This window comes from Dipteris shenzhenensis, chromosome 9 (assembly GCF_047967505.1).
Source record: "Dipteris shenzhenensis isolate YYH24624 ecotype China chromosome 9, Dip_SZ_1.0, whole genome shotgun sequence".
Taxonomy (NCBI): domain Eukaryota; kingdom Viridiplantae; phylum Streptophyta; class Polypodiopsida; order Gleicheniales; family Dipteridaceae; genus Dipteris; species Dipteris shenzhenensis.
In genome coordinates this window covers 17,113,674-17,140,769 of record NC_141604.1, presented here as the reverse complement: position 1 = coordinate 17,140,769, position 27,096 = coordinate 17,113,674, and the positions used below count along the sequence as shown (strand labels likewise).

The 27,096-nt window shown below is 42.0% G+C and overlaps 1 protein-coding gene across 2 annotated transcripts; it reads right to left on the bottom strand.

The window, feature by feature from the left end:
• Nucleotides 1-1,013: 1,013 nt before the first annotated feature.
• On the bottom strand, nucleotides 1,014-12,150 carry PSF1 (partner of SLD five 1). 2 transcript variants are annotated; one of them, XM_087379607.1, is made up of 7 exons: nucleotides 10,800-11,002; nucleotides 2,771-2,876; nucleotides 2,569-2,636; nucleotides 2,318-2,431; nucleotides 2,054-2,216; nucleotides 1,798-1,944; nucleotides 1,014-1,460 (listed from the first exon to the last, which is right to left on the bottom strand). In XM_087379607.1, the coding sequence occupies exons 3-7, from the start codon at nucleotides 2,571-2,573 to the stop codon at nucleotides 1,434-1,436; spliced, it is 456 nt and encodes a 151-aa protein (XP_087235733.1). In that variant the 5' UTR covers nucleotides 2,574-2,636; nucleotides 2,771-2,876; nucleotides 10,800-11,002; the 3' UTR covers nucleotides 1,014-1,433. The 2 variants fall into 2 exon arrangements, with proteins under 2 accessions (XP_087235733.1, XP_087235732.1); XM_087379606.1 differs by lacking the exons at nucleotides 2,771-2,876; nucleotides 10,800-11,002 and adding exons at nucleotides 11,597-11,694; nucleotides 11,821-12,150 and having other exon boundaries at nucleotides 1,016-1,460.
• Nucleotides 12,151-27,096: the final 14,946 nt, after the last annotated feature.

Here is a 27,096-nt window from a genome sequence, read left to right as displayed (position 1 = left end):
CTAGCTCTTGCTTGAGATACCAAGTTTCTAACAACAAATTTTCCTTGTTATTGATTATCTTTAATTGCCTCTTGTCCTTTCTTTAGCATTAGCATATTTTTGGTTTTTAACTTCAGAATTTACAAGTTTAGTAGAATTAGAACATGCTTTTTGTTCTGATGTTAACTTTTCATGGTTATTGTGTAGAGTCTCTTTAAGTTTTAGAATTTCTTCTTGCATCAAAGACAAATGAACCCTTTCAAATTCAATGAGTTTGCAATAATCAAGTAATCCTTAAAGACCTCCTATGTATTGAATCAAACTTCTCACATTAATAGAGCACAATTTTGTAAGTGATTTGGGTATGTAGAAATGGTTTGGGAAAGTTTTGGCAGTGTTTCAAGCCATTTTTTGCACTTTTGGAAAATTTTAGATTTTTGAGAGGTTTTAGAAAGATTATCCTACCCTAGTAGGTATAAAAGGGGTAATATTTGCAAGTAGGGGAGGAGGGAGGTGCACTTTTTGAGGGATAGTTGGAACTTAAGGACCATCAAAGCATTTGGCGGGTGATGGGTCCCTTTATAATCTGTAATCCTTCATCTCTCGTAATGGACAAAGAGGAAAAGAATAGTATATGGAAAGGATAGGGAGTGGATGAAGATAGAAAAAGGAGCATGTGCAACGTATGCACGTATTCCCATCCTATGCCAGCCTCATCCTATCGATCTCCATCCTTTTCCCATATTCCCATCTCCAATATACTCATACTCTTCTCTCAGAGTTAGCCCCATCCTCTTCATCCCCATCCCCTCTTTTTGCATCTATCCTCTCTTCCTATCCCCTCTTTTCGCATTAAAGAGAGAGGAGGGCCCATTAAAGAGAGAGGGGGGATGTATTCTCTCTCTCTCTCCTTGCTAGCTTGCATCACTGCACAAGCCACCCAAATACCAAATCTCAACTTTCAAATCTTATTTTGTTGTTTTGAGGCAGAGCAGTTAAACCTAGATCAAGTACCACTTGAGAGAAGATGTAATATAATGAAAGACGATAGGAAGTGTGGCAGCATCATCTGAAGAGCACCAAGGATCATAATATAGAGATGTCTCATGCAATCATGAATGACATCACTAGTTTGAACAAATCGGAACATTTCCTGTTACAAGATATGTTCTAAGTTGATCGTCTATAGCATGAAACAAGACAAGGTGAAAGTCTAGTTGCAGCTGGTGTCTCTTGAAGACCACAACCCCATAGGCGGCAGAATGGTAGGCAATTCAAGTTCATTCAAATATTCTTTGAGAATCAAAGACCCACTTACACATAAGCAGTGTTGGAGACTTCTTTATCGAAGTGTCAATTTATAACATGCAAAGAATTTCAATGAATAATAGAGTTGCGAAGCCGAACTGCTGAACGTCTATTTATCGCTTCTCCATGGAAAAGCACAGACAGCTTTATCCAACAAATTCTTCGAGTATACCCTGTATCACAATACGCAGTAGATCAGTGTGATAAAATGATCAAAACATAATACATCTGATAGAAGCTTTATCGGCACTACATAGATGTTTTTGGGTCAGCAGGGTGGCCTTGCATTGGCTTTTTTGCGTTCTGGGAAATCTTTTGGTCCTCCTGTTATCCCATTGGGAGACGGACTGATTCATAGTGTTTGTTTATCTATATATGTCCCTTCAGAATTAATACAAGGCATTTTAGTACCCAAAGATATAGATACTAATCCTTTTTTCAATGTAGGTTGCCTGAAAACTCACCCAAGAAAAGGGCATTGCAAAACAGTGAATCAACCTTATGCCATACCTGAGATACAAGGGACTCTGCCTCAGTTCGCTTCATCAAATGAATTGAATTCCGAAGTAATGAGGTAGACTGATCATCAAGAAGAACTTCACCAATATCGTCTATGACTCTGACTTGAATGTAGGGATCCTTTGGTGGTGTTGCATCCTGCATAGATCTCTTAAGCGTTAGGTCTCCAGAAAAGTCAACTCTGCACAAGTAATCTTGCCTCACCAAGGAGGTCTGAAAACAAAGCTGCACAAGCTTGTTTCCATACCACTGTCAAGTCTAAGTCTATGTTTGTCATATACGAGCCAAGAAGGTCTGAATAGTTTTTGAAAAACTCCTTCTCTGAGAAATTCAACTTCTCTTGGATGTCAGCTGGAAGGACTGCGCCAAGCTGCCATCTCAAGCATTGTATCCTCTCAGCCCGACTGTATCTGGAGTATAATTGAAAGTGAAGCTCAGAAGTTGCCATACTTGCAAGGAGGCATCTTATAGACAAATGGAAGGCCTTTTCTGAAAAGTCCAGGAAGCATACATGTAAGCCAGGAGACAGCGCTTGTTACGAACCAAACTAAGGTGATGTATTAGGGCACCAAAGTAATCACTGTTCTGTGTTGTCTCGATGTCCAAACCTTCCTGCTGCATTTTTCTGCAGATTTTGCTCAAGCATTAAATGGGCACCCAAAAATTTAAGGCTAATATTAATTCATTTCATCATGAGGTCTACCACTGCAAGACGGATGCCTGATTCATATAGCAACGCCAAGACATATCAGATATACTCACACCATCCTTGATTCAAGTTGATGGTAGTGCTCATTTGCCTCGTCCACAACTTGGTCAAATAGGTCATTCTGACGATAAGCGAGAATATTGTTAGTCAGTGGGGTTCCAGATGTAACTATGCAGTTTACAATAAACAAGAAAACAAGGTCTGCCTACCAACAACACCATAAGCAATCTCTTCTGAGTAAAGGCAGAACCATACGCTGGAGCTAGTATTGTCTTCCCTTCAAGTTATCTTCTATGGCATACGAATATGCCAGGATGCATAGTTGAACCTTTTGGCAGATGACAAACAAAAATATAGAATCCTACACCATGTGCAAAGATAGTTTAGAGGGAGTAAATATAGACAGCCTCCCTCTCCCCTCCCCCCTTTATTCACCAGACCATCTTCTTCGCCATTCGCGGATCCCATTCTTTTTGTTCAAAAGAAGGATAAGTCAACAGCCTATGTGTTGACTATAGAGCACTCAACAAACTAACAGTGAGAATAAGTTCCCTATGTCCCGCATCGAGTACATTTTGGAGAGACTCAACGGTGCGAAGTTCTTTTCCAAGATAGATCTAAAGAGTGGCTACCATTAGGTCCGCATTTTCAACACCAACATTCCAAAGATAGCATTCAAGATAAAGCAAGCTCATTATGAATTCATGGTTATGCCATTCAATCTCAAGAATGCACCACCCACGTTCAACAAAATGATGTCATGGGTATTTGCTCAATACATTGGAGTGTGTTTATTCATCTTTATGGATGATATCCTTGTATTTTCAGCTGCAACCGAGCAGGAGTTGAAGGATGTATGGAATGCCCTTCAATTATTATGCGACAATCAGCTCAAATTGAATGGAAAAAGAGTGAATTTGGGCTGATGGAGATCCAATATCTGGGATATATCATAAGTGCAGACAGCATTCGCTTGGATCTTGAAAAGGTTCATGCCATCACCAGTTGGGCTATCCCCACGACGGCTCACGAGATCCATTCTTTTGTTGGTCTTTGCCAAGCTTATAGTTCTCACATGGATGGATTCTTGACACATGCAACACCTCTCACACTTATTGAAAGGGGTGAAAACTCGCAGAAAGAAGATATTACTTACCGAAACAACTTTACAAGCCTTTCATGACTTACAGCAGTTGGCTACCACGGCTCCACTCATGAAGCTAGCGTCTTAGGATAATCCTTTCTTGGTCATCACACATGCCAATAATGTGGCCATTGGGGCAAGGGCAGGTATTACAACAAGATGATGGACCCGAGGCTTACTACAATCGGGAGTTAAATTACACCGAGAAATTTTTTTCGTTGTATGAAAATTCTTCGGAAGTTATGCACGCATTTAAGCACTGGAAGCCTTTTCTTTATGAAAGGACTTTCACGGTTAAGATTAATCATCAAGCACTTAAATGACTACAAACAATGCCCAATTCGCAGTGGAGTGATTGACAATCACTATGGAGTCAGATCTTTCAACAACTTGGCAATATGATAGAGTATGTCCGTGTGGCAAGCATAATCCAATTGACAAGGCTCTCAACCGCAAGTCATCCATCCAGACTATTCAGGTGGCAATTGTGCTCAAAATTCAAGTTTGATAGCATGAAGGCACAGTATACACATTCAGCCAAGTTCGGCACCCAATACCATTTGGTCACATCTCTTAATCTAGGCCATTATTCTATTCAAGATGGATGGTTGTTTTATAAGAATCAACTTTGTGTTCTTAAAGACAAAAGGAAATCTCTTCTCCATGATGCCCACGATTCTCTTGTCAAGGGCCATCCCGACATCAACCGTACATTGGAGAAGTTAGAGCTGGTCAAGAATGCCACATGATGTTTACAGCTATGTCCAGTGCTGTCATATCTGCCAAAAGGTTAAAGCATCCCATTAGAAGGCAGCAAGCTTGCTCAAGCCATTGCCCATTCCAAAAGACTCATTTCAGGATATCTCTCTTGATTTCAAGGGACCTCTCCCAACGTCTCCAGATGCATGCAATACACAGTGTTTGACTATCATTGATCGGTTCAGCAAATTTTGCATACTCATACCCTGCAATCTGACAGTCACAGCAAAAGACATTGCTCGCCTTTCATTTGGTTTTAGTATCCTATTGGTAACTTGCTGCCTACCATTACCTCAGACAGGGACCCCAAGTTCACTTCACACTTGTAGCATGCCTTATTCGAAAATTTTGCCACCAAGTTACAATTATCCAGTGCCTTTCATCCGCAGTCAAATGGGCAGACAGAAGTTTAGAATGGATGTCATTCGATGTTCTCCAAAGCATATTGTCATGATTCTCAGAACAAATGGAAATAGTTGCTTCCTTTCGTGCAGGCCATACTTAATGATACTTACTCATCCAGCATTGGTCGAACAACATATGAGACAACCTTCGACAACCTGTTCTCCTCCATTCTCACCAGGCAAATTTCTCCGTCTCTTGAAGCCTTATATCAAGGGGCTCCTTGGGCGCTTTTCATGTTGGGAATAGGAAGCTATGGTGGCTCGTAGATAAACATGGCTGGAGAGATGCAGAGAACCGACTGAATGCAAAAAAAGTATATTTATTCATATGGAAGAAGCCTTAAGTAGGCAAAAGATACAACACACTATCGAGCTCATGGAAGAGCATCTTCAGATCCACAAATCACTCCATGAACCTCTCCTTGATTCTCTCAATCATCCCATGTGGCTCTCACCTTGACATCATAGATTAGATCACTCACACAAATCTATGACCATAGTCAACCTATCAAGGTTTGTCCTTCCAACACCCCCCTCAAACCGAAGATACGGGTTTACATAAAATGGTAAACCGTCCAAATAGCTTTACCCCTGACAAAATAGTGAATGCTCAAAATCAAAAGAGCTTCACAAAACAAAGTCGGTGTAAAAGCCCAAAACGGGTGATCACTCAAAGAAACATCCCTCACAAAACAAAGTGGGGATTTTAAGAAGAGCCTTCAACCCAAACTTGACAGTTTGTCAAATCTCAAAGCTGAAAGGTTAACCAGAACTCAAAACCTCATGATTATTAGAATCATTTTGGGGAACATCCGAGCAGAGAACTCGACTCAAGCACATAAAAGATAATTATGGGACCTCTTCTCTTGAAAGAGTGTCAATGAAGATCAGTTTCTTTTGAGAATGCTGAAGCTGACAATGTGGAAATACATAATGACTTCAATGTCAAAGCTTTTGATGAACCACCCAAGGTGCAACTTTCAAATTCTGAATTCAATGTGACTGCAAAGATCTTGTTCTCATCTGCACATACATAACCAGTCCCATGGTAGCAGCTTGTAGCAGATCTACGAGCTCTCTTTGCAATCAACAAGAAACACATGAGACTAATAGCTGCAACCGCAAATATACTCGCATGCAAGACATTGCCGCTGAAGGTGTGAACCAGCTGGAAGGAATACACAGCAAACCATATCGCCGCTTCAAATATACTTGTTGAATCATTAGCACAAATGTTCTGCACATTAGTCGGCTGATTTTCACGAGCAATAGGTGTCCTCTGAGAAATGATAACCGAATACAACTGCAGCTTCGTCTCTTGCAAAGCTTGAAGACATCCACAACTCAGGTACAATCGCTTGCAAGGAGCTGGTGGCTTGACAGAAATCAGTCTGCCTCTCCACCACCTTTGAACACAATATTTCTGGCCAGAAATGAAGAAGAGGGTTGAGGGTGGAGAAGAAGATGAGGAGGTGGCATTTTGGAGCTAGAATGGACTAGAGGCTCAAGGAGGCTCTGATACCACATATTGGGAATGTTGGAAAGGTCACCTCCCCATCTGTAAGCCCCCATATGAGGAGAGCATGGGGGGGTGAACCTAGGGTTTGAGAGACTGACACATGAGCAGCAGCATGGCTGCCATGTGGGCGAAAGAAAAGAGAGAGGGAGAGGGCTGCCACATGGGCAGCACCACACACAAAGAGAGGAGAGTACCTGGCAGAAAGAAGCTTGCCTCGAGGACAGATCTGGCAGAAAATGGCCAGGGGACTGTCAAGGACAGAGCAGAGCAGATCTGCGCAACATCTCAAGCCTGGAACAAAGGCGTGATAATGTCAGCAATGGTACAGACCTGTACGAGTGCACACAGCAGGTGTATGGGCAGGACATGGCGCAGCAAAGGGCTGCAGCATGGCGCAGACATGGTGGGGGGGAGCAGGAGCTGGGTCAGCCACTGGATAGGGCTGGTGGGGCTGGTTGGAGCCAGCCAACCAGGCGAGCACATGTGCAAACCTAGGGGCTGGTCCCCTGCATGGAATGGAGGGCCAAAGGCCCTTGTTTTGAGAGCCCCTTGGGGCAGTTTTAGCAGCAGACTGGTCGGCCTGTTTGGGTCGGCCAGAATGATGCTGCTGGTCAGTTTTTTGCAACAGGCCTTGGGCCTATGAAAAGAGAGGCCTTGGGCCTCATAATTCATCCAACCATCCAGCAAGAGCAGAAGCAAACAGGAGCAGCCGGAAGCCACTCCCTTGGGCCTCTGGGGGTGAAGGAGAGTGAAAGGTGTGCTGCAGACTGAGTTCCCTAGAGGTTGGCTGCTGGACCTTAGCTGTCTTCTAGGGCAGCAAGGTGTTGTGATCTGGACGGAAAGTCTACTTACGCTCGAGGTGGAGCACGCGGGCTCGAGTCTAGAGATAGCCGGCAGATAGGAGAAAAACCTTGTGGTAAGATCAGAGGACCACACCATTGGTGGGACTTTGGATCTATCTCTTTTGTATTGTGTCCATAGCTTTGGACGGAAATATATTATTTGGGTGGTTTCTCTATCTGGTTGGTTCATTGTCTATTGATGAGTCTGCACATCTATTCTATGCACATAAGTTTAAGAAGTTTGTGATTCCACACCCCACACCACACTGTGTGAGCTCTTGGGCAATTCTATCAGTCTTCCACTATGCATACCCTCTGTTGGGTGATTTTTAATAGGGAATAGGAAGCTATGGTGGCTCGTAGATAGAGAGATGAAGAGAACCAAGAGAATGCAAAAAAAGTATATTTATTCATATGGAAGAAGCCTTAAGTAGGCAAAAGATACAACACACTATCGAGCTCATGGAAGAGCATCTTCAGATCCACAAATCACTCCATGAACCTCTCCTTGATTCTCTCAATCATCCCATGTGGCTCTCACCTTGACATCATAGATTAGATCACTCACAAATCCTATGACCATAGTCAACCTTTCAAGTTTGTCCTTCCAACATTTCAAGCATTCAGTTCTACCACTCTCTCTCAGTTTCAACAACCCCTGAAACATTGTAATGTACCCTCTCATTGAGGGTTGCACCCTTCAAAAGAGACTCCTTCATGCACACACCCTTTGAAGCGCACACCTTTCTGTTGGAAATGGATAGGTCAACTCCCTGTTTGTAAGCCCCCATATGAGGAAAGCATTGGGGGTGAACCTGGGTTTGAGAGAATACCTGAAGCCTTCCGGGAGCATGGATCAGCGCTGTGGAGTAGGCAACTGGCAAAGGCATGTCCAGGAGCAGGGCAGTGGCTGGATGTAGCTCCAGAGGAACGCGGTGAGGCTGCAACAGATGGTGCCTATGTACAAGCAGATGGTGAGGCATTCAAGGCATGGATCTGGCCTGGAAGAGGCGGATCTGGAGCAGCACACATGGCACAGCATGGTGGGGGTCTGTGGGCAGGTGTACAGCTTGCAACAGGGCTCTGAAGATGGCGCAATATGGAGCAGGGTGACCAGCATTGAGGTGGGCCATGGACAGGATGGTTGGGGCTGGTTGTAACCAGCCAACCAGGCCTGGTCATAGGCAGATCAAGGGCTAGGCCTAGCATGAAAGCAGGGGCCATGTGGTCCTAGTTTTGAGAGCCCCAGAGGGGGAGCATCAGGTTGGCTGAGGCAGGCCCCTCTTGGGGTTGGTTCTAGGGCAGAGGGTCGGCCAATTCCCCCCTGCCTGGTCGGTAGTTTTGGGAAGGCCTTGGGCCTATATAAGAGGAGGCTTTGGGCCTCATTGAGCATCACCTAGAGCAACCTTCCAAGGAGCAGCAAGAAGCAGCAGATCAGCATCATATGGGCCTCATCCAGGAGGAGAGAAGAGGGCTAGAGAGCTGCAGACTAAGCTTGAAGGAGGTGCCCACCTAGGCTGAAGTTCCGGACAGCAAGGTGGAGGGATCCTTTTGGGAAGAGAGTCTACATACGCTCAGTGGAGCACGCTCAGGGATCTTTTGGATACAGAGTCTATATACGCTCAGTGGAGGGATCCTTTGGACAAAGAGTCAACATACGCTCAGAGACCTAGAGGTGCTAGGTATTCGGAAGAGAACCTTCTGGTATTGTATCTTGTCCAGTTTGTGGATGGACGGAAATATAAAGTGTTGCTTCTATATTTGTCTCTGAGCACAGTCTATTTGCAAGTCTGCACATACACATGAATGTTGTGAAAGTACACACACTTGATGAAGCATTGATTCCATAGTGAAGCACTTCTGCGTGTAATCCAATCAATCTTCCGCTGCGGGATACCCTCTGTGAGAGAGGTCACTTTTCTAACACTTTCATGTGTGGCTTTTCGCTCTCTATAAAAGAGAGCCTCTTGATGGATCAGACACACTTCTGACATTTGAAGCAATACAAATATCTTATTCTCTACTATCATTACAGTCTCCTTTCTGCTCCTCAGCTCGCTAATGATATCAGATTACTAGCCTTTCTTACATTAAAATACCACATAACTGCCATGGTTGTAAGTGCTATCGCCCCTACTGCTGCTCCAATGGCGCTCTCCTGATGATGGTTGAGTGAGCAGAGCTCTGTGGTACATAGATTACAAGAGGCATAACAACTGCATAATAATTAGTAGAGCTTTCCTAATGGCCTAGAGGAAGGTAAGAAGCCTATATGTAGGCCCCCAATAGGCCTTGTATGCAGCCCACAAAGTTGACTTTATGGCCACTAATTTGCCACCAAATCATTCCTACCAACCTTAGTTGGGAACCTTGCAGGTACATGTAGGCAACTAGGTAGCCTCCACAAAGCCACACAAAAGTGGTATTGAGGCCCTAGTATCCAATGAGGAACCTCACCCGCCCATAATATCCCATGACTGCCTATCCTAGGACATGCCCTGGGCACAATATGGAGGTCATGTAAGTGGACATAATGCTCTCAGGCCATGAGAGACTGTTATCTCCACTCAAGAGTCTCCCATCTACATCTTTAGCTTCGATTCATAACCTCTGTGGTATGTGGAGAGAAGTCTGAGCTCCGAGGCAGCTCAAACGAGCAAGAGGCTCTCCTTTGGCCATGGAGACAGGATTTCCTGTTTTCGAGAGGCATGCAAGGACTGGCTGGCATTATCTGCCTCCAACATGGTTTCTCTTTGTTTGAAGCTGTTATTTCCTATCTCTACGTGTCAGGAATGTTGCAATCAAAGCACTCTTGTATTTATTTTTTCTTTGATTCAATAAAGAATACTCTGTTTTCTTTTTAAGAAGAAGAACATTAAATGTGGAAGAACTACAAAATCAAGCAAGAGCCAACAGGACAATCAAAGCCTCTGAATAATTCTTTCAACACTCGCTTCTCTAGAAGTACTAATTCGTTTTGTTATGGTATCTGCACACAAATCGTAGTTGAACAATGAGGAATCAGAAGTACAGGACTGAGCTGCCCTGGTTAAAAAGGGAGTCAGAGGGGAGAGTTGATCCCAAGCTTGGGCACGATTACCAGTATGTCTTTTGTTAAGTGTGGCAAGAACCAATGAAAGAAATCTGTATTTGAAGCATGCCAACCAGAGAACCATAGCCAGTGAAAGAACCAATGAAAGAAATCTGTATTTGAAGCATGCAAACCAGAGAACCATAGCCAATGCACTCAGAAAAGGGGCGGACTCTTCTCATCCAAAAGCCGATTTCTAGGCCACAGGCAGTGCCTTTGGAGTTTCATCCTCAATTTCCAAAGGCAGGCTTGAAGTAACAGCACTCGATAAAAAATGATCACACAAGCTGGACTAAACTATCATGGCAAATCCAGAGGAGATTTTGCAAGCACTGATAGTCTCAATGCCTTTCCTGGGGACTTCTGATTCAAGGTTAGAGCTCTGCTTCTTTTAAGAGAATGGAAACACGGTTCAGCGTAACTAAAGTTAAAAAGTGAGCTTGACTAGGAAGAATGCTCGGCGAATTGAAAATGAAAACAGCAAACTCTTTATAATTGAGAGAAGATGTGCAAATCGGATTTTACCCCTTTGGAGGTCAAATAATTGCAGAATTTTCTGATATACCATTAGTGTGGATTTTAACTCTGCTTCTGCGCTTAATAGATGGAATTGCTGTAGTGCTCTTGGATGGCAAGCTATTTATCAACGACAGCACCCTCGTGCTGGTTCATCTGCTACTGCAAGCTGCTCGGGAATGCTGTCAACTATGCAGCTTTCAGAGGTAAAACAGATACTGTGCAACTCTCTATGCTGAACGCTGGTGCAGGTATACATCTGATAGTACCTTTGACTAGTTACATGCAAAAATATATAAAAAAGGCAAGGCCTCAGGACCATGAAATTGAGCTGACCAAACTTGATATAAGATTTGTATAAGACTTCGTGACAGCTAATTAGCACCGACGGCCTATAAGAGCAGGGCCTCAAAAAAGGATCTGCTTTCGGTCGCTCTTGAGCACTGATCTTAAGCCTTTCATTGTCTAAATGACGGCAGCACGTGCGGATCACTTGACAAAAGGGTAAAAATGCAATAGTAGCGCTGCCTGAGATACAGCAGGTTGCAAAATTTCCTTAAGACTCAACGCTGCAGCTTTTTCAATTCTATGCAGACGAGTTACTTCTGTAGACATAATGCCACGTCTCGTTAACGTTAAAGGAGCACCATCTTTCAGCAATGCGTAGACCGTACAGAATTCTTTGACACAAAGTCCTTACAAAAAACAAGGGACTAAGCGACGGTAAACTAAAAAAAGGTTAAGAAGCTGGTACAATGACTCCAAAACACGTGGAATTTCAGATGTATCTTCAACCAGGAACTTACATTGAAACGACGCACTCGATCGTCGTCATTTTGAGCAAGCTCGGAACAGAGTTGAGCTCCACGCCTTCCAAACATGTCGATCAGCAGGCAGGCAACATCTACACGGTAGAACTATGTTGTGAGAGAGGAAGCAAGGTAGCAGCATCCTTACAATTCATCTAAAGTTCGCCGAATCCAAATTCAAAAAGAAGGTGGCGACGAACAAATTCAAGTTGGAAAAGCACCTCTGGTTGCATCCGTTCAGCTCCCACCTCCGAATGCTTCCCATTCATAGCTGCACTCCTGATTTCTTTCTCCGGCGCTTAAGATATATGCGATCGAAATGCGTGTGTGACTGGTTCTACTCCAGATTTCTTCCGCCTGCGCTTCGGGAATCTCCGATCGAAATACTTGTGTGACTAGTTCTACTCCAGATTTCTTATTCCAAACAGTTCGTATATCTTCGATCGAAATGCTTGTGAGACTTGTAGAAAGTGCACTCTTTGCCTCCAAGAGTTGGGAGGGAAAACCTTGTGATATCCAATTCTAAATTAATGAATTTTGAACTTTTTTCATGCATTGGACTCTCAAATGCCCCAAACCCGCCCTTTCATGTGGAGCTTTGGCACCACACTCTCTTTGGGCGTTCGCCCACCTAAGCTGGCTGCCCGCACTTGAATCCTAGGGTTGCACCCATGTAACCGTAGGCTGTTGGCCCCTCGAACCTGGCCATGGGTGTGTGAGTGCGTGGGGGTGTCTCAGGGGGTTGGGTGTGTGAGTACGTGGGTGTGTCTCGAGGGGGGTTGGATGTGTGAGTGTGTGGGTGTGTCTTGAAACGGGGGGGCGGGGGGGCGGCCCTTAATGTATTTTATATGGCTTAGAATTGAGAAAAACCGCATAGATATTTAGTAACTCCTTTTTTGAGGGGCTATAAATGTCCTCTAAAGTATTTAAAATTAAGAGTTTGTTTTAAATGAAGGTTCCTTTCTCGATGAAATTCATGTGCAAAATGTATTCAATTATCGCCCTTTTTTCGAGTCTTAAAACATACAAAATGTTTCATACAAATTGAATAAACACAATGCTCATGAATTATGAAAGAATATCGTTTTCAATTAGAAAACCAAAGCAACAAAATTAAGGTAGCCCTTGCAAGTAAAGGTGATTTAAAATTCTTTAATCAGGCTTGAACATTAAGACGTCTTGCCACATCTAGAGGTTAGAAACACTAAGGAAAGAGGCCTATAGCCTTGGGTAGAAGTTGGGCTTGCACATAGCTCAATATTGGCTGCACAAGAAAACCTCTAGCCAAGGCTAAAGGCTTCCTTGACAAGGCAAACAGCAAGGCGTAGGTTTGCAATGCCAAGGTATCTTTGGCCGCCACTAAAGATTAGTCCAATCAAGGAGATCTCATGCCATGGCAAGAGCTTAGCATAGCAAAGGAAACATCTAGCCATAATCAAAGCTTGGCTGGCTTGACCAATCAAGGAAGTATTGTATACCCAATCTCTAGCCATGGCCCTCCCATGGCCAAGCTTTCCTTGGCAATACCCACGAACCTCTAGGTGTAACTAGAGGTTGGCTTAGCAAAGAGGCTAGCCAAGAGAGCTAGAGGAATCATTATAGCTTTATCAAAGCAAGCTCTCACTGTAACTAGAGGTGGACTAGAGAGAAAGGTGGTCAAAATTTTTGGGGTGTTGGGTTTGAGAGAAACTGAGGGACGGAGTTGTCTATAGAATTCATTGTCCACTGACAACATAGTCAATATGTTTCATGTGTATAAGTGAGGTTGGTCTTCCCACTTGTATATAATTGTAGACAATCCTTATGGAGGTAGCAAAACCCTTGTATGTAGCGATAGACAAATGTTGATATGTATACTCCTTGGTTGGTCTCCCCACTTGTATGTAACTGTAGACAACCTTACGGAAGTAGCAAAACCCTTGTAAGTTGATATAGACAATCCTTCTGGAGTTAGCAAAACCCCACTAGGGTTTGATGGTAAGTGTATCATGTTCATGTTCATAGTGTAAAACGATTTACATGTTGTATAGCAACAATTTATGTTCCTTCTCCTAATGTGTGACTGAGTGAGCTACCAGTGTTATCAGAGCCTATGGTCCAATCCAAGAAAGAGTGGATGTACAGGAGAGCTTGTGAGGCTTGTTTTGTTGGGTGGTTATGCAAAAACGGCGTCTTTGTTCCATTGTGTGAGAACTTTAGGCTGTGCAAGACTATTAAAGAGGGTGAAAAGAACCCTTTTGTCCCCTTGTCACATTCTTTACATTGTAAAGAGTGTGAGAATGAGATTTCCACAATTAATGTGTTGAATGTGCCTTAAGGTTAGTGAAAAGGTTCCCCTTTGGCTTCACATTAGTTGAAACCCTTTCTTGGATTCAACGATGTTAATTGTTGTTCTAAAGGTTTAAACCAAGTTAGAAGATGTGGTGGCTAGCTCAATAGAGTCAAGTAAGTAGAAGGGCAAGCAAATAAAGGACTAATAAGGCCACAACGTATTGAAGGCCCTAAGAAACGTCCTACAAGCAAAGCAAAACATGACCTAAGCTCAAGCAATGACGTACTAAAGGCATGTGATATCAAACAAAGTGCCAATGACTTAGTTCATGGAGTAGCCCAATTAGGCATGCATGATGAGACATAGCAACAACAATGCTTAATTTAGAAACATGGGTGCCTAGCATCTAGTGGCATTTAGTCACTATAATAAGGAGGGTAGTGTTGGGGTCACATGCAATAACAAAGGTAGCACATGTTGCTGCTGAGGCTGCAAGGGTCTAAAGTAGAGAGGTACTCAAAGGCAACAACCTAGTATGGGAGTAATAGTGCATTATTCTTTGCAATGAAACCCTAACTTAAGAACCAATGCACGTATGTAGTAGCATAATTTCTATCAAGCCTATATAATGCAGCCAAAGAAGGACCACTATAGCCTTGATATTCTTGTTGTAGCATAATGAGGAGAGCATGATAAGCTCAAAGCATAGTTCATAACCAAGGTGAAGGCCAAGACGCTACAAGAGGCTTAAACAATCAAAATAGCAAGATGTGGGTGACCACGGCTAGCGGTGAATGGTGTGGCAGAAAACCAACAAACATAACTTCAAATAGCTACACATCAAGATCGTGAGCATCATATGCAGCAAGCATAAATAAACAAACTACATAGTTGTGGCAATCAAATGCTAAATGTCTGATTCATTTTAGAATCATATTTGACCACAACTTGTTGTACAGCTTATCTTACTAAAGTGATAATACATGCAAGCATGCAACTCATTAGAATAAACTTGCATGATCTTGTCATTTTCTCTACATCATGCATTATGTAGCAATTCATTAAAAAAGTTCACAATCACATCAATTATGTTTTTTCCTTAAATAGCCCAAGGCATTACAAGACTTGCTAAATCAAACCAAAATTTGCATTAAATTAAGGAGGATATAGGGTTTGATTCCATTTTTTATGTCCAAAGCTTGGACAAAGGACCACTATATTATGAATTCCACTATGGCTTCTTGCCTTTAAAGAGCATATTAAACATATTTGTAGCTAATTCTTCATCCACATAGTCTTTCCCTATTCCTTTACATTGATCCTCTTCCTAAATTATAAAATAATATTCGATTGTAGTGGCTCTAGAAATTATTGCTATATTGTAGAATCCTTCAAGGTAAACAAAATTTTCAACAAAAACTGTACCTGCATAACCATTTCCCATCAATTAGAGCCTTCATCTTGTTTATATGCTGAATGACTTTGTCAGCATCTCATACCTTCAATTGGATAATTGGGTTTTGATATCGAGATGTGTGAAGAGGGTCTTGGCCTTTATAAATGAAGCACACAGTTTTCGATACTTGAATAGATGCATCACTTGTGCAAGTATTGTGGCAAGCAGTGTTGCACTTGCATTTGGCTTGTCATAGTCATCTTTTATCACTTATGGATGCATTTGCATCATGTGTTGATGTCTTAAGAAGTAAGATTCGATGGCATATTTTCCACAAGAAGGACTAGATGAGGCATTTCCATAAATGAAATTTGGTTTTAACAAACACAAGACTTCTTGGCATTTAGAACTTTTCCACTATCATCATATATTTGATGAATCTTGACATCTCAACACAAATTGCAGCTAAACTAAGTTAAAAGAGTGGGTGAAAACTAAGATTTGTGCCTATGCTAAGTCTATTTGATAAGGTCTTTTGATATCATAGCACCTCAACATGAATTGCACCGCATGTAGTTTGATACAACTGTTAAAGTTATACCTAAGTCTTTCTTCCAAAGCCACCATGTTTTACTATCAGAATTCTCCTCTCCCAAAGTCTATTTGATAAGTCTTTTGAAATCCCAGCACCTCAACATGAATTGCACTATATGTAGTTCGATACAAGTGTTGAAGTTCTACCTAAGTCTTTCTTCCAAAACCACCATCTTTTACTATCAGAATTCTCCTCTCCCACAATGCTATATGTTAACGTTTCCTTTTTCTAAGATGCCTTTTTATGTGATGATCTTGATTGACATATTTCAATTTGCATTGCTTAAATTTGACGTAAGTGATTAAATCTATACCTAAGGCTCTATTTGACATGAGTGTTGAAAGCTTTTACCTAAGACTCTACTTTAAAACTACCACATGTCATTATGAGAATTCTTCTCTTTCACAAACTTCTTTGTTACTATTGCATTTTTTGGATATTTTCCCCAACATAACTTGAGCTCCTACCTAAACCATACGATTGCTCTTGTGAGCCCATTGGTTCCTTCTTAGGATCTTGTTAAGCTTGGAGCTTTAAAGGTCTATTTCTGGTAATTATATTCAAATTTTATCGTTTACACTTTGCTCATGATGCTTGGATTTGAAGAGCCAAGCTTATATCCATTGGCCTTGCACTATGTTGGCTACTCCATGATGGTTGTCACTACTTGGCTCGCTTCCTCAAAACCCTAGAGCACTACTAGGATGTCCTACATGCCACACTTAATTTTACTTGCAGTGAAGACTTCTCGCTTTTTTTGCTTCTTCAAACCTTACTATGGGGGCCCCTACATTGCTCCTCTAATATTTCTTATGGTGAATGAATGGCCAGCAAAATCTACTACAAAGAGACATCATAGCATATGGCCTCTCTTCTCTTATTATCATTTGGTATCATGTACTTTTTGAGCATCCTTTTTTTTGGCAACCTTCACTAGTCTACAATATTGCCTTTACATTACAATCCTATGTTGCCTTGAACTTTACTTAGGGCTCACCTTGATATCTATCTAGAATCTATTTTCCTTTAAGAGATTGACTTAAGGCTCACTTCTAGAATTTATTTGCCTCTAAGAATTGCCATCATCTAGCTATGGCTTTGCTTATGGTATTGTAGCCCTAGTCATTTAGGTTGGAGGCACTAGTTGCTACACAAGCATGCTACCTGAGCTCGATGCATGGGTTGTGCTTTGAGGTAGGCCTCGTTGAGTCTTTTCTTGGTGTTGGCTTGCATCTTTTGTTTGAATGTTTGAGCTTGTCACAATTTCTGAGCTTTTGATCAGGATTGCTAGTCCATTGTGTTACTTAAATTCACTACCATTGTTAACCACCTTCAAGATCTTTTAATATGGTGCTCTTGACTTGCCTTTTGAGATTGTCACAAATTGTGAGATCTAATGAGAATTTGCTCGTCCAATGTGTTATTTGAAATCACTAGGATTGTTAACCACCTTCAAGCTCTTCTAATATTTTGGTCTTGACTTGTCTTTCTACCTTCACACATGATGCTACTACTATTATTTCTCAAGTAGCATGTGGCTTATTGAGTTGCTTGCATGGTTAATTATCTTTAAAGATTCCTTAGCTTTGGTGAATGGCCTCATAAAAAGTTGCTTCTAGGCCTTCCTAGCCCTCCAAAATAAGCTTTCTACTAGCATGGACCTTTTGCTTGGAATTAGTTATGCCTCTATGCATTGATTGACCACTTTCCAAAGTGCTTTTGCTAGCATAAGGTTTCTCAAAGCTTCTTTAATCTTAATCTTACCTTTGCGACTTGATGTAGCAAGGTACCACTACTTTGATACTAGCTCATTGCTTGTAGTAAACTCTATACTAAGGATTTATAAATCTCCTAAAAGTTTTGAGATGTGTCAAAGTGTGGAAACATCTTTAGTACCTATATCATCGAACAAGGGAATCGATATAAGGAAGCAAGCTACAATAGTTTTTAGTTTTGAGATCTCAAATAACCAAATTTCGAATTGGGATTATATTACACCACATAGACATTTTTGGTTGCCACAACTATGTGTGAGAAAGGAAAGATAAGGGGGGATTTTTTACCTCTCCCATAGCAAATATAGTGCTTCTTTTCTTCTCATGACATGTTGCTCTCTCAAAGTTGTGGGGGTTAAAGGCCACTGTGCCTAAACCTCGATTATGTATAATACTCAAACACATATATATCTATGGATGACATAGAAGATTAGGGTGTTTAGCACCCACCAAAAAAGCTTGTGTGGCTCTTTTCTAGCTCTCCCTCTCTCTCACCCTTTTCTGTTCCATTTTCATTGAGAGCACTCTCAATTGGTATTAGAGCCTGGGTGTTCTACCTGATGCTTGTGGGCGGTCTAGCTGAGCCCGTGTGTGTGCCTAGAGCCCAAAGTCTGCTTGTGCAGCTTTGTGGGAGGAAGGAGAAGCTCTATGGGTGACTTTACCTGCATCCTAGTGTGCAGAGACCTAGAAGAAACCTTTAAAAAAGTCATTTTGGTTTTTTTGATTGGTTTTTTGCAAGCCTACAGTGGTTTTGGAGCAAAAAGACGTTTTTTGATGATTCCCTTGTTCCTTTCTTCATTTACAGGTCAATTGCAAGGGTTGACTCCCCATTTCCCATTCATCGGTTGGGATTTTGGAGTTCTAGTAGAAGAGAGATATTTGCAAATTGTCTTATTGAGTACGATTATGTAGTGACGCCCATGTTTTGAGGCATCTCAGGCCCTATTTTAGTAGCAGTCATTGTCATGGGGCCATGATTTTTGGGACATACCTTATGCAGATCACTCTAGTTGCAGTTTGAGCCGTGTGTGCTCATTCACGGTTTGAATTGGGTTGCAGTGGATGCTTTATAGGCCATTTGGATGCATTGTGATCCTTGTTGGATGCATTGATAGGCCTAGATTTCCTTGTGGGATGCTTTGTTGATGGACGTTTAGCACACAGATGCTTTTTTATGCTGAGGGATAGCTTTGACACATTGTAATTGATGCACTGATAGTGCTATGCTCTCTTGGATGAGACATTATTGATGCTTATGCCATGGACAATGTTTATGCTTGAGGCCTTTGGCTCTTATTGGCATTGGGTTTGCCATTGTTTTGTTATTGCAAGTTGACATTTTCTTTTAGGCCAGATTTGCTCATATGGATGCATAGTATATGCACATGAGTCAGTTGCATTTTTTTTATGCTTTGAGCCTTTGAGGTTTGGTGATACTACCTTTCATTGTGGAATACATATTTGGGTGCACCTGGTATTTGGCGTGATTTCTCTCTTGCATGCACTAGCATTTGGGATTTTGCTTTATTGCATCATGGCATCCTCTTCCATGTCTGAAAATGAGTTTTTCAACATTAAAAAGTTTCATGGGACAAACTTTTCTCTGTGAAAAGAACAGATAAGGGATGTGCTTATTCAAAAGAAGCAGATTAAACCCTTGGAAGGGATTGCAGCTAAGCCTACAACTATGTCTAAGGATGATTGGAATGAGTTGGATGCATTAGCAAAGTCTACTGTTAGACTTCATCTTGCAGAGTTAGTTTATTTCTCAGTAGTAAATGAGTAGACTAGGGAAGATTTGTGGAAGAAATTATTTACCACTTATGAGAAGTAAATTGCCTCTAATAAAGTTTACCTCATGAAGAGGTTGTTTGAGCTGCAAATGAAGGAAAGGGTCTCCATTTCTTCTCACTTGAATGAATTCAATATTATTTTCAACTAGCTTTAGGCTTAGAAACTAAATTGTGATGTGGAGACTAAGGTAATATTCCTCATGTTCATTGCCATCCGTATGGGATACTTTTCATACAGCTGTCTCAGTAACTCTGCACCTAGTGGAGTACTAAAGTTTGATGATGTTGTGGGTAGGTTGTTGGGCCAAGGAGATTAGATGAAAGTCTATGGATGGCAACAAGCAAGATGCAGCCTTAAATGTGCACAAAGGCAGATCACAGTTTAGGGGGAAGTCCCAAGAAAGAGGGAAGTCTCGTAGCAAATCCAGGGCATGGAACATTGAGTGTTACCATTGTGGCAAGAAGGGCCACATGAAAAAGGATTGCTATAAACTGAAAAGAGAGCAAAAAGAAATTGGGGTGCAAATAAGAAGGAAGAGAGTCCAAGGGAGGATAAAGGAAAAGTGAAGATCGAGGAGATCAATGTAGCCATCATTGATGATAGTGACAATGACATTCTCTTCATGTCTAATCTACCTGTAGAGTTGCTTACCACTTCAGATGATGCATATTCCCATGATTGGATTTTGGATTCTGGTGCTTCATTCCATGTTACTCCCCATAGTGACAATGACATTCTCTTCATGTCTAGTATACCTGCAGAAGAATTGCTTACCACTTCAGATGATGCATATTCCCAGGATTGGATTTTGGATTATGGTGCTTCATTCCATGGTACTCCCCATAGGGAATGGTTCTCCACTTATGATAGTGGAAAGATAGGTTGTGTGTATCTTGGAAATAACTATTCATGTGACATAGTGGGAGTAGGTAACATAAAGTTTTCTTTTGCAAATGGCCTGCTTTTGTTTTGGAAAATGTGAGACATATGCCTAAGCTGACCAAGAGTCTCATTTTAGTGGGTCAACTAGATGATGTTGGTTTTCAAACCACCTTTGGCTTCGAAAGTTGGAAAATTTAGAAGGGCTCTATTGTTTTGGCAAGAGGTGAAAAGTGTGGGACATTGGATCCCTTACATGTATCAGGGGTGTCTGATCATGTTGTTGCAATAACAAAGTAGCCAAGTACCTCTTTGTGGCATTGCTAGTTGGGGCACATGAGCCTGAATGGAATGAAACTTTTATGCCGTTTGGGTTACGTACCACATTTGAGTTTTTCTGATTTTGAAATTTGTGAGCACTGTCTCTATGGGAAGCAGACTAAATCAGCCCATAAAAGAAGGGGAAAGAAAGAGCTTGAAAGGCTTGATTTGGTGCATTCAAACATATGTGGTCCCATGCCTACACGATCATTAGGCAGGGGTGAATACTATGTGACATTCATTGATGATGCAACTAGGAAAGTGTGGGCTTATGCTATAGCTCAGAAGAGCAATGTGTTCCACGTATTTCAGAAGTGGCTAGCTTTGGTTTAAAATCAATCAGGTAGAATGCTTAAATGCCTCTGGATTGATAATGGTGAAGAGTATCTCTCTCATGACTTTCAACATTTTTGTGATACACATGGGATAAAGAGGGAGCTCACGTACCCTTGTACTTCAGAGCAAAATCTAGTTGTAGAAAAGATGAACTGCACCATTCAAGAAAGGTTGCAATTTATGCTTTCCAATGCAAGTCTTTCTGGTGGTTTTTGGGCTGTGATGCACTAGCATGTCAACCAATATCCTCTTCTGGTGGCGCCTTTCCATACATCTGCAAGTGGCGCATGACAATACGGTGCTGGATAAACCCCTTGCCTGCAGTGCGTGCAAGGACAAGGCAATATCTCATGAAGCCACTCCAAACACCCGGGAGGTGGCCCCCTATTTGATGCACTGTCACTACTCATCCTTTCCACCTGCACACATCCACAACCATCCCCCCAAGTCAAGTCAAACACCCAAACACCTAAATCTCCCAAACTCCCTCAAACCCCCTAATCCCCTCTCTTTCACCAAACAACCCGGGGCCTAAATCCCTTCAAACACCTACTCACCCCCCAAAATCTCTCAAGCCCCCCAAGCCCGCCCCATAACCCAAAACCCAAAACCCTCAGAAAACCCATGTTTCGTTGAAGATCACCTAGTAAGAGTTTGGATGGTGGTATTCCTGAAGAGACATGGAGTGGCAAGAAGCCCTATTACTCTCATTTGCATGTATTTGGGTGTGAGGCATATGTGTTGGTAAACTGAAAGGAAAGGAAAGAGTGGACACAAACTCAGAATACTTGCATTATGGAATGAAGAAGAGTGAGGTCCTTAAGTAGGCACCTCATACATGCTCACTGACATCACTGATGACTTCAGAGCTCTACAATCATCTCCTCAATCTGCTCCTAGATTCTCTCAATCATCCTATGTGGCTCTCCACCACCTAACTGTGCTTGTGGGCACCTAACTGTGCCTCTAGCACTCACACATAGAAACCAAGGTGTGCGTGAGGCATACACCTTGAGATATCCCATCAAACCCCCCCTCAAGGGAATGCCTCAAGCTATGTCAAGGATAGATCTAGTCTCATAGTTTCTCATGCCATCTCATGGTGGTCAAGGATAAATCTATGGCTAGGTTCTCATGCTAGCAAGGGTTTCCATGGGTGTAAGGTAAACAAAAGGGATACAAAAAGACCTTCCAATGGTTATCTCCCCTGCATGTACATGCACACAATGTTTGCAGGAGGTACCATGGAGCAAAACATACACATGGCCTACATCATAAGGTGACCAGAGGTGTTCACAAACACACAAAAACACAATAGTTTATTTCATTCATTTTGGAGGACTATCCAGGCTGAGTACCTTGACATAAAAAGAGAGATCTAGAGCATAGAGATGATTTAAAATGCATAATCTTCAAAGGATGCCTCATCTTGTGGAGGCTCATCAAGTGAAAGTAGATTTGCATTTTCAATCTTTGCTTTGGCTCTGCAAAACTTCTCATGATGGTTGTTCTTGCCACAGTGTTTGCATGGGTTAATTTTGAAGCAGTCCTTTGAAAGGTGATTTGTCTTTCCACAGTGATTGCAAGGGGTATACTTGCCCTTCTGGACTTTTACAGCATAAATAGTGTCATTGCCTTTCCTGAGCTCCATATGCCTTTCTTCTTCTTGGAGAGCAAAGATAATACCTTCAAGATTAGGATTAGGAAGATTTTTCAAAGTGGTAACTATGTGATCATAATCTTCAGGCATACTCTTAAGTAACACTGCCATAGCATCATCTGGAGTAATAGGAGAGTTGATAGAAGCTAATTGAGTCATAAGACTCCGCATATAGTTGACATGAGTTGCCAAAGTAGTGCCATTAACCATCTTCAATTCAAAGAAAGAGATTTTAAGTGATAATTTAGAGATGTGAGAGCTAGCACCAAAAATCATGTCAAGCTTCTGCCAAGCTTCTGAAGGAGACTCTAAGTTAGGTGAATATAATCATCTCCTAAAGCAAGAGCAATGATACCATATGCTTTCTCTTCTCTAGCGGGATCCCTTGCCGAGCATGTCAGAGTTGAGGATTCTCCAGCATTGGAGGCTGTAGAAGAAGCGGTTGGAGTCGGTTTGACAAGTCCCCAGAGGTTCTCCCTCATCAATGCAAATTTCACCTTCATCTGCCATGTGTGGAAGCCCTTTCCATTGAACTTCTCTAGATTCAATAGGGTAGCCATGAGAGGGTCTAACCCAGATATTGGGCAGTGTCTTTCTCTCTTACAAGGCAAAAAAATAACTGAAAGGCTTCCAAAATACAAGCACTTGATGTAGCAAAGACTAGTGACCAATATTCAATCAATGATGCTTCTTCTTACATGCTTCATAGAGGTGGCTAAAATGAATACTTTCCAATCAAAACCCAGTATAGCAATTGAAAGAAAAACTGAAGCCACACTTGTACTGATGTTATTGAAAGTTTCAAAAATCCAGAAATGCTAGAATATCATCTTATGTAGCATCTTCTTCAAAAACTTATCAAAACTATCAAAACCAAAGGACTGAACTTGGAGGGCTTGTAGCTCACTCTTCAAAGCAAGGAAAAGAGGGCTTTCTAAAGCAAAAGAAAGCTCATATACTAGAGAGGATCCAGCACAGAGGTTGGACGAAATGGCACACGCTATTGCCCGGGGGAGTTACTGTAGGCTGAACCTGAGTTTTGACGATTTCTCCTTTGTTACTGAACCAAATGAGCTGAAAAATGGCTCAAAATTTTCTCTTGAGGTCGCCCATCTACTCCTAAGAGGGCTCAAGCAATGGCGGAGCAGGCAGGGAGTATTGAGCAATAGAAGAATGGCAAAAAAATGTGCTGTTTGAAGAATGGCAACCAACAGAGACGTTTTTTTTTCAATTGCTTGCAGGTGGAAGTTTGCCCATACTAGAGGAGTTTACAGCTCAGAGGGTTTGGGCAATGGTCATTTGTAGGCAGAGAACTAAGCTCTCAAAGATTTTGGGAAGAAGGAGGAAAATGGGGAAGAAGAAGATGAAGAAGAAGAAGATGATGTGGCAGAAATGGGCTCAAGGGGGATCAAAGGGCTCTGATACCATGTTGGTAAACTGAAAGGAAAGGAAAGAGTGGACACAAACTCAGAATACTTGCATTATGGAATGAAGAAGAGTGAGGTCCTTAAGTAGGCACCTCATACATGCTCACTGACATCACTGATGACTTCAGAGCTCCACAATCATCTCCTCAATCTGCTCCTAGATTCTCTCAATCATCCTATGTGGCTCTCCACCACCTAACTGTGCTTGTGGGCACCTAACTGTGCCTCTAGCACTCACACATAGAAACCAAGGTGTGCCTGAGGCATACATCTTGAGATATCCCATCAATATGCACATGTGCTAAAAGAGCTTTGGAAGAAGCTAGATCCTAAGTCTAGAAAATGTATCTTTCTAGGTTATGGTGGTGAAAGTGGAGAGATGGACTATCGTCTCTGGGATCCAAAAGCAAAGAAGATCATATAAAGCCATGATGTGGTATTCAATGAGAAGAAGATGCACAAGACACCCATAAGGGATGTGGAAATGAGGAGAATCACTTTCTAGGATGTGAATTCACCCCGCATATGTTGATAGATAGCAAGCTGTCCATGCATCAAATGTGCAAGAAATGGTGCCACCAGGTACTCCCACAGGTACACAATCAAGAGCAGATGATGGATCATCTATTGGTGGAAATGATGAGCCAAATGTGTCTGATATGTAGGCAGGACAACAAGCTGAAATGCTACAGGGAGGCTATGATGCACCAGTGCAAGTGGGAGTATTCTATGCAATTAGAGATGAATTCACTCATGAAGAATAAGACTTGGTACTTGATTTCTTTGCCACATGGAAAGAAAGCATTGCCATGTAAATGGGTCTACAAGATGAAGGTCACAGGTGATGATGTGCCTAAGTACAAGGCCCGTTTGGTTGCTAAAGGATTCAAGCAAGAGAAGGGTGTGGACTTTGATGAGATATTCTCTCCGGTTGTGAAGATGACCACACTTAGATGCAGACTTGGGCTTGTGGCACAGCAGCATAGGATATGGAGCTTATGCAAATGGATGTCAAGACATTCTTGCATGGGGATCTACATGAGGAAATTTACATGGTGCAACTGGAAGGCTTTGAAGAAAGCATTTGGTTTGCAAATTTGGTTTGCAAGCTGAAAAAGAGTACACGTGGCCTTAAGCAACGCCTAGAGAATGGATGCTTTCATGTGGTCCCAAGATTTCAGAAGAAGTGAGATTGATCATTGCCTCTACACTAAAAGGGCTAAGGATAATAGCTAGACACTCCTGGCACTTTATGTCGATGATATGCTATTGGATAGCAAGAACACTTATGATCTGGATACATTGAAGGCCAAGTTGCATGAGGTCTTTTATATGAAGGATTTGGGACCTGTAGGTCATATTCTTGGTATGCACATCACGCGTGACCAGAGTAGGAAACTGCTTTGGCTTTCACAGAAGGAGTATGTTACAAAAGTGTTGTAGCGTTTCAATATGGAGGGGGGGAAGGCAATAAGTATTCCATTGCCTCTATATGTGAAACTAAGTCAGGTAGATAGTCCCAAATCATTAGATGAGGAGAGGGCCATGATGGCCAAGGTTCCTTATGCATCAGTGGTTGGGGAGTCTTATGTAGGCTATGATAGCTACTAGATTGAACATTGCCAGTGGGAGTTGTTAGCCGGTATATGGCTAATCCAAGAAAGAGGTAGTTAAGTGCATCATGAGGTACATGAAGGGTACCAAGGAGATGTGCATCTGCTTTGGCAAAGGAGAGATGAGTGTACTTGGGTATACAGATTCAGACTATGTAGGGCATATGGATAGTTGGAGATCCACTTCTCGTTATCTGTTCACCTTTGCAGGTGGTGCAATGTCGTGGATGTCTCGTGCACAAAAGTGTGTTGCTTTGTCTACCATAGAGGCTGAATATGTTACAGCCACAGAGGGTTTCAAGGAGGTTATATGGCTTGATCAGCTAGTGGGAGATTTGGGGATTCATATAGGTGTGCCGACATTGCATAGTGATTCCATGAGTGCTATTTAGCTAGCACGGAATCTGGTTTTTCGTGCAAAGACCAAACACATAGAGGTCAGGTACCATTGCATCAGGGAGGTACTTGAGGACAAGCGTATAGAGGTTGTCAAGGTTCATATAGATAATAACCCTGCAGATATGCTGACGAAGAGTCTACCTAGTTAGCCATTTGAGTATTGTCCTATATTGATGGGCATTGGATGGTATGTTGGTTGTTCTCCCTTAAAGGCACATTAGCCTTTAAGTGGGAGGTTGTGGGGGTCAAGGGCCACTATGCCTTAACCCCAATTATGTACAATACTCAAACACATATATATATGGATGACATAGAAGATTAGGGTGTTCTGCACCCACCCAAAAAACTTGTGTAGCTCTCTTCTGGCTCTTTTCTTTCCCACCATTTTGAAGCAAGGAAGATTGATTGAGAATGTAGACCATGTGCAATAGTATGGTATTCTCATGGTGTTACATCATTACATTAAAGGTATGCATATTTCAAACTATAGGTAGGTTGAGCCTTGGATTGGGAGCAATTAGCCAAATTGGCCTTGCCCACGTCTTGCTAAGCTTATTGTGTGAGAATGCTTGGAATAACTCATTAATAGAAAAGGATAATTTAGTTGGCAATTGAGCAATTAGTGGTCAAGTTAAAAACCTCGCAAGAAATGCAACTCAAGATTTAAAAATAATACTTGCCAACTCACAAAATGGCCAAGCACTTGGATTGGAAGTAGGCATAACCACTTGGAAAAGGTTAAGCAAAGACCCTTAGAAGCATAATTGGTATCTTGAATGTGTATATCCCTCCTTGTAGATAGTAACAGCCATGTTTTGGAGGTGGCTAACTGAGAGCCTCTCTAATGTGGACTCTTGGATTATTGGAGGCACTTTAACAATTTAGCAATTTAGGAGGACAAGCAAGGCAAAGCTTCTTTGCAGAGATGCCTACAAGACTGAGAGGAGCATTTGGGAGCAGTTCATCTTTGCAATTGTGGTAGGGACCCTTGGCTAGAGGCACACCTCTCTAGGCTTCCTCGTAGCCTCTG

Bases quoted from the DNA above. Each gene is read 5' to 3' on its own strand.
- PSF1 (XM_087379606.1), bottom strand. From the start codon at position 11,671: ATGTTTGGAAGGCGTGGAGCTCAACTCTGTTCCGAGCTTGCTCAAAAT. The intron at 2,637-11,596 runs GTAAGTTCCTGG...GCTTATCGTCAG, and splicing joins ATCGAGTGCGTCGTTTCAAT to AATGACCTATTTGACCAAGT. The intron at 1,461-1,797 runs GTATGGCATAAG...ATTGTGATACAG, and splicing joins CAGAGTCCCTTGTATCTCAG to GGTATACTCGAAGAATTTGT.